At 49.8% G+C, this 12,112-nt stretch overlaps 1 protein-coding gene across 1 annotated transcript in view; it reads right to left on the bottom strand.

Moving 5' to 3' along the window:
• Nucleotides 1-12,112, bottom strand: part of pola1 (polymerase (DNA directed), alpha 1) — a 114,596-nt gene that overhangs the window by 44,034 nt on the left and 58,450 nt on the right. Inside the window, exons 29-34 of the mRNA XM_084450827.1 lie at nucleotides 8,825-9,030; nucleotides 8,555-8,687; nucleotides 7,883-8,014; nucleotides 7,372-7,546; nucleotides 6,192-6,373; nucleotides 2,263-2,394 (exon numbers count right to left, since the gene is read on the bottom strand). Of these exons, the coding sequence (XP_084306953.1) occupies nucleotides 2,263-2,394; nucleotides 6,192-6,373; nucleotides 7,372-7,546; nucleotides 7,883-8,014; nucleotides 8,555-8,687; nucleotides 8,825-9,030 (960 nt within the window). The remainder of the gene's footprint in view (nucleotides 1-2,262; nucleotides 2,395-6,191; nucleotides 6,374-7,371; nucleotides 7,547-7,882; nucleotides 8,015-8,554; nucleotides 8,688-8,824; nucleotides 9,031-12,112) is intronic.

The following is a 12,112-nucleotide window of genomic DNA, read 5'->3' as shown; positions in this document are numbered from 1 at the left end:
TAATTACCGATCTAAATTAATGCGTCGGCTTTGACAGCAACCCAAATGAGCTAATCCCATAGCCTGCTGTACCATTGCTAGCTAGCCATGAACAAAGTGTTGGATACTGCATATTTGCTGTGCAACGCATCCATTGTCCAGTTGTCAAATATATTTGCCAACAAACTCTTTATGATAGCCAGACACCTCACTGTCCCCAAATCAAAAACAGTTTTTTTCACTTTGTGTTATAACGTTAGCCTATCACTGTCAGTTGTAGTGTAGTGTAGTGGTGTAGTAGCCAGATATGATTTTGTAATGTCAGTCTCAGTTGCAGTAAAAGAAGCCAGACATATGGAAAACGGTCTCCGCCTCGTTCAATTATTCAATTACAGTATACACAGCATCCAAATATATCACAGTGTGAAGAGGCAATTGCTGGATTCTAATACCCTGTTGCTTCACATAATGATATGACACATCCCATCCTCGCAAATCAACTCACAATGAACGTAAGATACGACTGACAGTGATATACCACGACATGAAAACAATACTTTTGGAGTTGAGGACAATCAGGTGTCTGGCTATCATACATAGTTTGTTGGCAACTAGGTTTGACAGCTGGACAATTTATATGTTGCACAGCAAATATGCAGTAGCCTACACTTCACTCATTGCTATCTAGCAATATCAGGTAGTTACAGTCATAGATATATGGGTACAGTAGGCTATGGAATTAGCTAGTTTGGGTTGCTAGGCTCATTGTTTGGTTGCTAGGTCGTATCCAGGGTTGAGAGACATTGCTGAAAGAAAAGGTAACGGACCCTTTCCATTTCACTTACGGTTCCAAACCCATGTTAACTATTGGATGTCATCGCTGTTCCTCCAAGAAATATGATATTCAATTTGTACAGTAATTCCATAGCAACGTGATTTAGCAGTGAGGGACTATAATGAAACTCAGCAATGAGCAACACATAAATAACATTTCTTTATATTTTAATGTAGAAAATGTGAGTAAATGGCACATATTTATTTGTCTTTGGCATGTGGGGCCATGGTATAAGCGGGATAATCAACTCCTACAGTAGGTGTGCGTTAAACGGTTTTAAGGCACGACGTGGATGCGAAGAACCACCAGACGCGTGGTTGCCTCCGCGAAGGGTCGGGTGGTTCTTCGCCTCCACGTCGTGCCTTAAAACCGTTTAACGCACACCTACTGTAGGAGTTGATTATCCCTTACTTATATTGTGTATATTATACATCACATTGTATATTGTGTAGGATATATTGACATAGTCAATAAGCAAGATGAAGGCAACACATTATTATTGAAGTTGCTATTGGGACTTATGAGATTTTGACCCTCGACAAGATCCAGAGTTACTGTAGCAAATCTTTTCCTCTTTTTTGCTGTCACTTCTAAGGAAGCGTAGCAACGAGAGATGGTTTGTAGATGCGATCGATTGAAATGTAGCTAAAAATTGTAGCTAAACATTGTAGCCTATCAGCGCTGTTTCCAGTTAACGTTAGTCAGCTATCCCCGCTGTAAAAACAGCCTTGATCGTGCCTCAGATTTAGCTGCTAATAAAACAAAACATTCACTTTCATAATATGTAGGAATCAATTCTAATTTCGACTGGGAAATATAGTTTTGAAGTGTAGAAACAAGAGGTGGATTTGTAGATGCAATCTATTGAAATGAGTCAGTTCACAATGGCTCATATACGTAGCTAATAATCGACTTAATCCACTTAAACAATGTCTTGGCTATCATCTGTGTGTTATTGTCCAATTCAGATTGTATTTTAAAAGCATATAAACGTAGACTTAAAGAATTCTGTAGGTACAGGGTCAAGACATGAGGTAGAGGAGTTACACTCAGTGACTATCTTACAAAGCTCTGGTAATGTGATGTGTGAATTCCCCCATGCTAAGATGGGATACGTGTGAATTCCCCCATCTTCTGATAATTTACAGCGAAAATGTTTCCAAGACAAATATTATTGCTAGACTTAGTCTTATTGCTAGTTTAAAACAGGATTGGAAAGATAAAAGGCACAAGATAATGCTCATACATGTATAGCCTAAATAGATGGAAAATCAATACTATTAGTTTTGACCGGGCACAGCCCTCTTACTTCTTTTATGACGCGTCAGCACACATTTTGCAAGCCAAAGTATTTATGTAGTCAATGACGTCAACTACATCGACACGTCGCCCCAGCCCTAACACACACATGCACAGACGAGATGCACACAGACTCGTCTTGTACTCACACTGTAGTACTTCCTGACGTGTCGGCGGATGTCCAGCAGCAGTTTGTTGCTGATGTTGATGAGGTAGTCGATGGGGCGCCCCCCACAGGGAGCATGGCAGCATCGCAGGAGACCGGGCTCCAACCTCGAACCCTGCCAACATATAGGGGTTGACTTCATCAGTTGTGGGGATGGGGACAGGGACACACACACAAACACACACGTAAATGACCACATTAACAGTGAGTAACTCTCAGGTAGAGGGGTAACAGGAAATGCAGGAGCTATTGGTTGTGAAGACAGGTCAAAAGCCTGCCAGTTGACAGCTGAAAGCAGGTATGGGCTCTTAACACAATAAAAAAAAAAACACTGGCCACACCAACAATTACACAGGATAGAGGGCCTTTAGTTTCAACAGTCACCGCTGCATAGGTTCTCCATTAGTCCCTCTGGAAGTGACAGGTTCCCACAGAGCCACAAAGACAGGAGACACACTCACACTCACACCAGGGCTGTACATTGCGACATATATGTCGCATGTGCTATGAATAAAAATGTCTGTGCGATTAATTTATTTGCCCTGTAGCACGCGTGCGACTGACAGCGAGCCGCTTGTATGTAACGTTAGCGGGTTTTTCCGTGTTGAAGCCGGGAGGACGAGTGAGGTGAAATGAAGTGAGAGCAGTCAGGTAGGCTAGCCTATAGCTTCCCCCGGACCAGTAAACTCTGTTCGGGCAAGTGCCTCATGCAGTTCTCTGATTGGACAAGTAAAAAATAGCCTATAGTTGAAGTGTGATAAATATATAACGTTATCTAAAAAATACAGTCTAGAAACACGACGTGGAGCTACACCCAGTAGCCTAGCCTATGTTTGAGCCGAAGAGGAGCCTCTTACGCGCTGCTGTCTGTCAGTCAGCAAGCATAATTTGTCAAGGAGATGGCCCACACCATAAGCGCGAGTAGCCTACAACATGCGAATCAGAGGCGCTGCCCTGACTGACTGATTGAGCGACCGTCTTTCTGGCTGGCTGAACCTAAAGTTTAACGACGCTAGCTTGCGTTAATGTTCCTCCAGCCACCTAAAAGTGCCAGTTAAAGCAACAGCAAATGCAACGAAATATCAGTTAAGCGTAGCCTAATCTAGCCTATTATTTATGTAAGCTATGTGAAAAAGGCAGTGATTGTGGTAGGAAAAGACAGGACCAGCACAGAGTTGAGGGACAGGTGAGAGAGGAGAGGATAGAGGTTGTTGAGAGGAGAGCAGGAGAAGAGAGAGGAGAAGGAAGGCGACAGGGCAGGATGAGAGATTAGAAAGAGTGATGATTTAGAAGGAATGAGTATGCAGTTAAGCATCAATGGGCATCAAACATAACTTTTTTTTATTAAATAAAACATTCCATCTATTATATTCACCCCATAACTCAAAATTAAAGAAAGCATATTTCATGTAGGCTAAACATGCTGTTTCAGTATACTTTTCAATTATATATGTCTCACGATTTTGTTATTTTCATTCTTTAAAAGTCATCAGAATACCGGAAACTAGGTCTCTGAAACTTTTTTGGGGGAAGGATGCCCAGACCCCCGCTTTGGTATAGAAATCCTCTTTATTTTGGCTGTATTCAGCTTGGCACCACCACACCAAGAGATCAATTCCACAAGAAAAACTGGTTCCTTGTTCAGATCATAGAGAAAAACCCAAACAAACGAGCAAAGGAAAAATATGTTGAAATTATTAATGAAAAGAAGATGACCCACATGTGGAAGACACCGCAAAATCAAAAGCCGGGAAAACCTAAAGATGCTTGTCTGAAAACTTTTGTTATTATTTCATATTGTATACGTACAGTAACATCCCTTTCCAGGTGGTTTTAAGTGATGAACTGCATAACTTGTGCTAAAAAAGTTAATGTACAGCCCTGCACACTCACTAACACAAGTTCTAACAGTTTTTTTTTTTTTTTTTTTTTCCAGCAGCGATTCTCTTAGGCTGGTGTGTGTGTGTGTGTGTGTGCGCGCATGTGTGATGCATCCACCTTCTTGGTACAGGTCTTGTCTTGGGTATTGAGTATAAAGCCACCCCCACCTGTATCCTCCCACTATATTATCTCTCTCAAACACGCGCGCAAACACACACATCTGGTTAGAACTTTTTCCTTTTTAACATGTGGTTAGAACTGATTTTGTGCCGAATCCTTGTCTCCCTGTTGTACTGTATCTAAGCCTTCAAAGCCTGCTCTTTCTTCTGTTCTCAATTTTCCCCTCCCTTCTCTTCATGTTCTTTCTCCCTCCCTCCCCGTCTCTCTCCCACCACCACCATCTTACATATTCCTTGTTTCACCTCAAGTGCTGGTTTTGATTAGCCTTGGTCCAGACATTCAAATCCGCCCACTCCACCGAAGTTGACTGATTCTTGGTCTGGTGTTGCTACATGAAACACCTGTTTGACATGCCGTTGACAAGCTGATGACAAGCAACACCCATATTACTTGAGGGGACTACTTGAGAGCATGGATGTATTGGTAGTATTTGTAACAAACTAACAAACTATGATTACATTGTTTCACTTCGCTCCGTATTCTCAACATAGCCATGACAACCAAAGACTATGTATCAGCAATGATGTTAGATTCACACGGATGCGTTGATCTTTAGTGATTGGTTAGGGAAAATCAAATCTCCCTCCCCCATGGAAATCGGTTTGAGTGGAAGCAACGTCAGACTGAAGATCTCAATGGAGGTTAACGAGTTGACATTATGTCTGATATCAGGCTAGGTTTTGATAGCGACACCCATCCTCCCTCCCTCTCTCTCTCTCCTATCATCTTTTCCACTTTCTTGCTCCCTGACATCTAAACATTTTCCATCCCTCGCTCCCTCCCTCCCTCCTGTCTCTGTAGTAGAGTCAAGGACTGTCCTCCTCTCCTCATCCTCCTCTCCTCTTTTCTGACGATCACCACCCTAATTAACTTACTGCTTTGTCTGCCTTCACAGCATAGCACAGAATAGGACCTGTGTGTGTGTGTGTGTGTGTGTGTGATGGTGTGTGTGTGATGGTGCGTGTGTGTGTGATGGTGCATGTGTGTGTGTGACAGGGTGTGTGTGTGTGTGTGATGGTGCGTGTGTGTGTGATGGTGTGTGTGTTTGTGACACACACACACACACTGTCACACACACACACCATCACACACACACACACCATCATACACACACACACACACGCACCATCACACACACACGCACGCAGCGTGTGTGTGCGATGGTGCGTGTGTGTGTGTGTGTATGATGGTGTGTGTGTGTGTGATGGTGTGTGTGTGTGACAGTGTGTGTGTGTGTGTGTGTGTGTGTGTGTGTGTGTGTGTGCGTGTGTGTGTGAACAGACTGGGCCAGCAGAGTACACGGGTGAGGGTTGCTGTCAGCTTTATGAGGTTTCGTGGAGACGAGAGAAAGCTGCACGGTCAGCTCCTCATTAGAGAAAGATAAGAACACACACAAACAAATAACCCTCCTCTCTCAAGTGGCCTTGGACTGCTGGTGTGTGTGTGTGTGTGTGTGTTTGTGTGTGCGTGTGTGTGTGTGTGCGTGTAGAGGAGGCCTTTTGAAGTGCCAGAGTCTAAACTATGCCAATGAAAACAGTCTTTATCGTATATGACCCAATGTCTAATAATACAAGGAGAGCTGGAACACAGAGGACTAGTGAAATTACCTCCAGGAAATGACCTATTATCAACAGTGAACAGAAACTTTACACATGATAATCTTGGTAGTGTTTAAAACATTTTTATAGAAAATATACACATTCCAATAACCTACTATGAGTAAGATGTTTAAAACATTTTATAGAAAATATACACATTCCAATAAACTACTATGAGTAAGAGAATGTTCAACCAACACGATTTGTTTTGTGAGTGGTTTGTGTTTGTTTGTGTGTGCATGTTAGTACTCACAGCTCCCTCAAACACGTTGTCGTAGATGTTTTGGATGCCACACTGGGGGCAGCTGAAGGAGAACCTCTCACAATCCCTGTAGCGCTCCTCGTCCGTCAGCTGGGCTGGGGCCCCCAGGAAGCTCTCCCCCTCCTCCTCCCTCTGCTGCTGCACCTGGGCACGGAACTGCCCCGGGTCCAGACCTGAGAGAGAGAGAGAGAGAGAGAGAGAGAGAGAGACACTCAGCAAAAGTCATACTATACACACACTGGCATCTTTTAAAGTCTCTGTACACAGAAACAGATACAAATAACAGAGTTCCGACTAATTTTTGCCAATTCCCAAATTTTTTCCCCCCATAAGTTCTTAAGAGACAAATGTACACACACAGACTATATTTCTGCATTTTAATGGGTAAAGTAGCCTTATAACCACCATATTACTGTAAACTTGAGATGTTCGTGGAATTGAGAGCATAAATGTGGACAACAACTTGAAGAATGGCACATGAATTATCATTCAATTTCCATGTCCATGACTTTTCTATATGTTTTTTTATGTTTTGTCATTTTTCAGAACATTCCCACACCTGGGAAATAACATTTAAAATTCCATGACTTCTCCATGTTTTCAATGAGCGTGGGAACCCTGAAATGAGCAAATTCCCTAAGAGAGTGACGTGAGACTGCTGTGGAGGCTGGATGGGTGGGTGGTGTGTGTTCAGCGGTGTGTGTGTTCAGCAGGTTTTATGTTCAGCGGGGTGTGTGTTCAGCGGTGTGTGTTCAGCTAAGTGTGTCCAGCGGTGCGTGTGTTCAGGGGTGTATGTTCAGCAGTGTGTATGTTCAGCAGAGTGTGTCCAGCGGTGTGTGTGTTCAGGGGTGTGTGTGTTCAGGGGTGTATGTTCAGCAGTGTGCATGTTCAGCGGAGTGTGTCCAGCGGTGTGTGTGTGTCCAGCGGTGTGTGTTCAGGGGTGTATGTTCAGCAGTGGTTGTGTTCAGCGGTGTGTGTTCAGGGGTGTATGTTCAGCAGTGGTTGTGTTCAGCGGTGTGTGTTCAGGAATGTATGTTCAGCGGGGGGGGGGGGTGTTTTCAGCGGGGGGGTGTGTTCAGCGGGGGGTGTTTTCAGCGGGGTGTATGTTCAGCGGGGTGTATGTTCAGCGGTGTGTGTTCAGCGGGGGGTGTTCAGCAGGGTGTGGTCTCACCCAGCCATGTGGCTATGAGGACCCCGTCGATGCCCTCGATGGGCTCACAGATCCGGCCCACGACGGGGTGCACCTGCTGGGCCAGGTAGTACTGCGTGTCCAGGCTCAGGCCCTCCTGTTTCTGGAGCTGCTCCAGGGCGTAGGCCCTCTGGCTGGCCCCCAGATTAGAGCCGTCCTGGGGAGGGAGGTAGAGGGAGAGGAGGGGGAAGGAAAGGGAGGTAGAGGGAGAGGGGGGGGTGGGGGAAGGAGAGGGAGGTAGAGGGAGAGGGGGGGGAGGGGAAGGAGAGGGAGGTAGAGGGGGGGGGGGGGGGTAGAGGGAGGGGGGGGGGGGGAAGAGAGGGAGGTAGAGGGAGGGGGGGGGACATGGAGGTAGAGGGAGAGGGGAAGAAGAGGGAGGTAGAGGGAGAGGGGAGAGAACTTGAGCGAGGATCACTGTCAATGTATGCCGGCTGTTAAGTTTATAGGCATCTTTACAGACATATGACACACGAACCCCCACAAACACACACACCTGGCAGATGACATAGGAGACGGTGTCTCCAGCTTTGACGCGTCTGCCTTCCTGGGTGTTGATCCACAGGGCCACGTGGACATGAGGCAGACTCTTCTTATCTGGGTAGTCCTGGGGGTCCTTAGTGAGGGCCTGAGAGAGGGGGAGGGAGGAGGAGGGGGAGAGAGGGAGGGAGGAGGAGGGGGAGAGGGGGAGAGAGGAGGAGGGGGAGAGAGGGAGGGAGGAGGAGGGGGAGAGGGGGAGGGAGGAGGAGGGGGAGAGGGGGAGGGAGGAGGGGGAGAGAGGGAGGGAGGAGGAGGGGGAGAGGGGAGGGAGGAGGAGGGGGAGGGAGGGAGGGAGGGAAGAGGAGGGGGAGAGAGGGAGGGGGAGGAGGGGGAGGGAGGAGGAGGGGGGGGAGGAGAGGGAGATATGGCATGATTGAGGGGAGCGGAGAGAGGGAAAGATGGAGGGACAGAAAGAGAGAGGGAGAGAATGTGATTAAGCCAGAGTGAAAGAAAGAGTAAACTCACACACGCGCGCACACGCGCACACACGCGCGCACACGCACGCACGCACGCACGCACACACGCACACACAGTAAGGCAGAGACGAAGGCCGAGCTGTGTCTCTCCCCAACAACAGCACGTAGAAAAACTATGCAGCCTCTAACAGACACCAGCCCAAATAACCCACCTTGTGGATCTGGTACTGGCTGAGGGGGATGTCTCCGCTGGCCACCTTCTCACCCACTTCCACCAGGTGCCTCTGGATGTTCTCCACGATGGCGTCCCGGCTCTGGTCCGACAGGATCTGACCAATCACGTAGCTGAAGAGTAGAGGAAGGGGGGGGGAAAGGAGGAGCCTGAGAACTGGTCGGCGGGTTGAATGAAAAGGCGGACCGACCACGCGAGCGGAGCGGACGTAGAGACAGAGGAGGACGGACGGACGGACAGCGCCACTGACTTGCCGCACTCCTTGGCGAGGTCGCACCAGTCACGCCGCACGATGTCCAGGCCCTTGAGCTCCTGCTTGGTGGCATAGCGGCCGTCGCCCAGCGGCTCCACCAGCAGGGCGGCGTACTTCTTCTTCTTCAGCAGGAGGAGGGACTTGAACACGCCGTCGATGTCGATCTCCAGGAGCTTGTACAGCTTGTTCACCTCCGCCTTCACCTGGAGAGACACACACACGCACGCACACACACACAGACGGCCAATAAGGACTTTTCTCACTATACTATCTGTACTCTTCACTGGGCTAAGCTTACCATGTTAAGGACAGACCCCATGCTAGTTACGCCTGTGTTCATGTAACTGAGTGATGGAATGTTCACGTGAGTCCCAGGTAGTGGTAGCGAGTGGTTGGTTAAACTCACTCCTCAAAGGAGCGCTAACAGTCCCTCCAAGAGTCGCAACTGTTAGCGCATTCGCCTCACAGCTGAGAGTTTGTGGGTTTGAATCCCCGCCCTGGGCAAGCCCTTAATGTGGGTTACATTCACACTAGCAGGTGTTAACCCGGAGCTAAGCACCGTTGTGGGTGATTAATCCAGCTGAGGCAGTGACTCTTAACAGGCAGTGCTTAAAGGGATAGTTCAGCATTTTGGACATAGAACCTCATTTACGACTTACCAATAAAGTTGTTGTTTGATGGAGAAAATTTTCTGCTGATTCTATGCTGTCTCTCGTCCGTGCATTAGCAGATCATATTTTATTTTATTTGGGTGCACTGTGGAATGTTTAAGTGAGTCTTCTTTGAATGCTAGCCATTTCTACTGCATTGCACTAGCATTAGCATGTCGCTAATGCCGGAACAGGAGACAGCATGGAATAAACTGAAAATGTTCTTCATCAATCAACAACATTATACGCAAGTCATAAATGAGGCTCTGTTCAAAATTCTGAACTACCCCTTTAACACCGGTTGTAGAGCAGGGCCAGCTAACCCTAGCACTAGTCAGTACCAACCCTCTACCCATCCTTCTACCCATTCTCCTCTCCTTCTCCAGCCCTCTCTCCCTCTCCAACACACTACCCCCTCCCTCTCTCCCTCTCCAACCCTCTACCCATCCCTCTCTCCATCTCCAGCCCTCTACCCATCCCTCTCTCCAACCCTCTACCCCTCCCTCTCCAACCCCTCTACCCACCCTCTCTCCCTCTCCAGCCCTCTACCCATCCCTCTCTCCAGCCCTCTACCCCTCCCTCCCTCTACAACTCTCTACCCCTTTCTCTCTCCCTCTCCAACCCCCCCCTCTCTCCCTCTCCAAACTCTACCCCTCCCTCTCCAACCACCTACCCCTCTCTCTCTCCCTCTCCAACCCTCTACCCCTCCCTCTCTCCCTCTCCAGCCCTCTACCTCTCTAACCCTCTACCCCCTCCCTCTCTCCCTCTCCATCCCTCTCCAGCCCTCTACCCCCTCCCTCTCTCCCTCTCCCTCTCCATCCCTCTCTCCCTCTCCAACCCTCTACCCATCCCTCTCTCCTTCTCCAACCCTCTACCCCTCCCTCTCCAACCCTCTACCCATCCCTCTCTCCCCTCTCCAACCCTCTACCCATCCCTCTCTCCTTCTCCAACCCTCTACCCCCTCCATCTCCAACCCTCTACCCATCCCTCTCCAGCCCTCTACCCCTCCATCTCTCACTCCAACCCTCTACACCTTCCTCTGTCCCTCTCCAACCCCCACCCCTCCCTCTCCAACCCTCTACCCCTCCCTCTCTACCTCTCCAGCCCTCTACACATTCCTCTCTCTCTCTCCAGCCCTCTACCCCTCCCCTCTCTCTCTCTCCAACCCTCTACCCCTCCCTCTCCAACCCTCTACCCCTCCCTCTCCAGCCCTCTACCCCCTCTCTCTCCCTCTCCAGCCCTCTACCCATTCCTCTCTCTCTCCAGCCCTCTACCCCTCCCTCTCTCTCCAACCCTCTACCCCTCCCTCTCTCCCTCTCCAGCCCCTCTACCCCTCCCTCTCTCTCTCTCCAACCCTCTACCCCTCCCTCTCTCTCCAGACCCTCTACCCCTCCCTCCCTCTCTCTCTCCAACCCTCTACCCCTCCCTCTCTCACCCTCTACCCCTCCCTCTCCAGCCCTCTACCCCTCCCCTCTCTCTCCAACCCTCTACCCCTCCCTCTCTCTCTCCAGCCCTCTACCCCTCCCCTCTCTCCCTCTCCAACCCCTCTACCCCTCCCTCTCCAACCCTCTACCCCTCCCTAACCCTCAACCCCCTCCCTCTCCTCTCCAACCCTCTACCCATCCCCTCTCTCCTTCTCCAACCCTCTACCCCCTCCATCTCCAACCCTCTACCCATCCCTCTCCAGCCCTCTACCCCTCCATCTCTCACTCCAACCCTCTACACCTTCCTCTGTCCCTCTCCAACCCCCACCCCCTCCCTCTCTCCCTCTCCAGCCCTCTACACATTCCTCTCTCTCTCCTCCAGCCCTCTACCCCTCCCTCTCTCTCTCTCCAACCCTCTACCCCTCCCTCTCCAACCCTCTACCCCTCCCTCTCCAGCCCTCTACCCCTCTCTCTCCCTCTCCAACCCTCTACCCCTCCCTCTCTCCCTCTCCAGCCCTCTACCTATTCCTCTCTCTCTCTCCAACCCTCTACCCCCCTCCCCTCTCTCCCTCTCCAGCCCTCTACCCCTCCCTCTCTCTCTCTCTCCAACCCTCTACCCCTCCCTCTCTCTCCAGACCTCTACCCCCTCCCTCTCTCCAGACCTCTACCCCTCCCTCTCTCTCTCCAACCCTCTACCCCTCCCTCTCTCACCCTCTACCCCCCTCCCTCTCTCCCTCTCCAGCCCTCTACCCCCTCCCTCTCTCTCCAACCCTCTACCCCTCCCTCTCTCTCCAGCCCTCTACCCCCCCCCTCTCTCCCTCTCCAACCCTTTACCCCTCCCTCTCCAACCCTCTACCCCTCCCTAACCCTCTACCCCCTCCCTCTCTCTCCAACCCTCTACCCCCTCCCTCTCTCTCCAGCCCCTCTACCCATCCCTCTCTCCTTCTCCAACCCTCTACCCCTCCCTCTCCAACCCTCTACCCATCCCTCTCCCGCCCTCTACCCCTCCCGCCTCTCTACCCCCTCCCGCTCTCACTCCAACCATCTTCACCTTCCTCTGTCCCTCTCCAACCCTCTACCCCCCTCCTCTCTCCCTCTCCAGCCCTCTCCACATTCCTCTCTCCCTCTCCAGCCCTCTACCCCTCCCCTCTCTCTCTCAACCCTCTACCCCTCCCTCTTCTAGCACTCTACACCTCCCTCTCTCTCTCCAA

The sequence above is a fragment of the Borostomias antarcticus genome (genome assembly GCF_949987555.1).
Source record: "Borostomias antarcticus genome assembly, chromosome: 2".
NCBI classification, from domain to species: domain Eukaryota; kingdom Metazoa; phylum Chordata; class Actinopteri; order Stomiiformes; family Stomiidae; genus Borostomias; species Borostomias antarcticus.
This window is presented reverse-complemented; position numbering and strand designations above follow the sequence as displayed.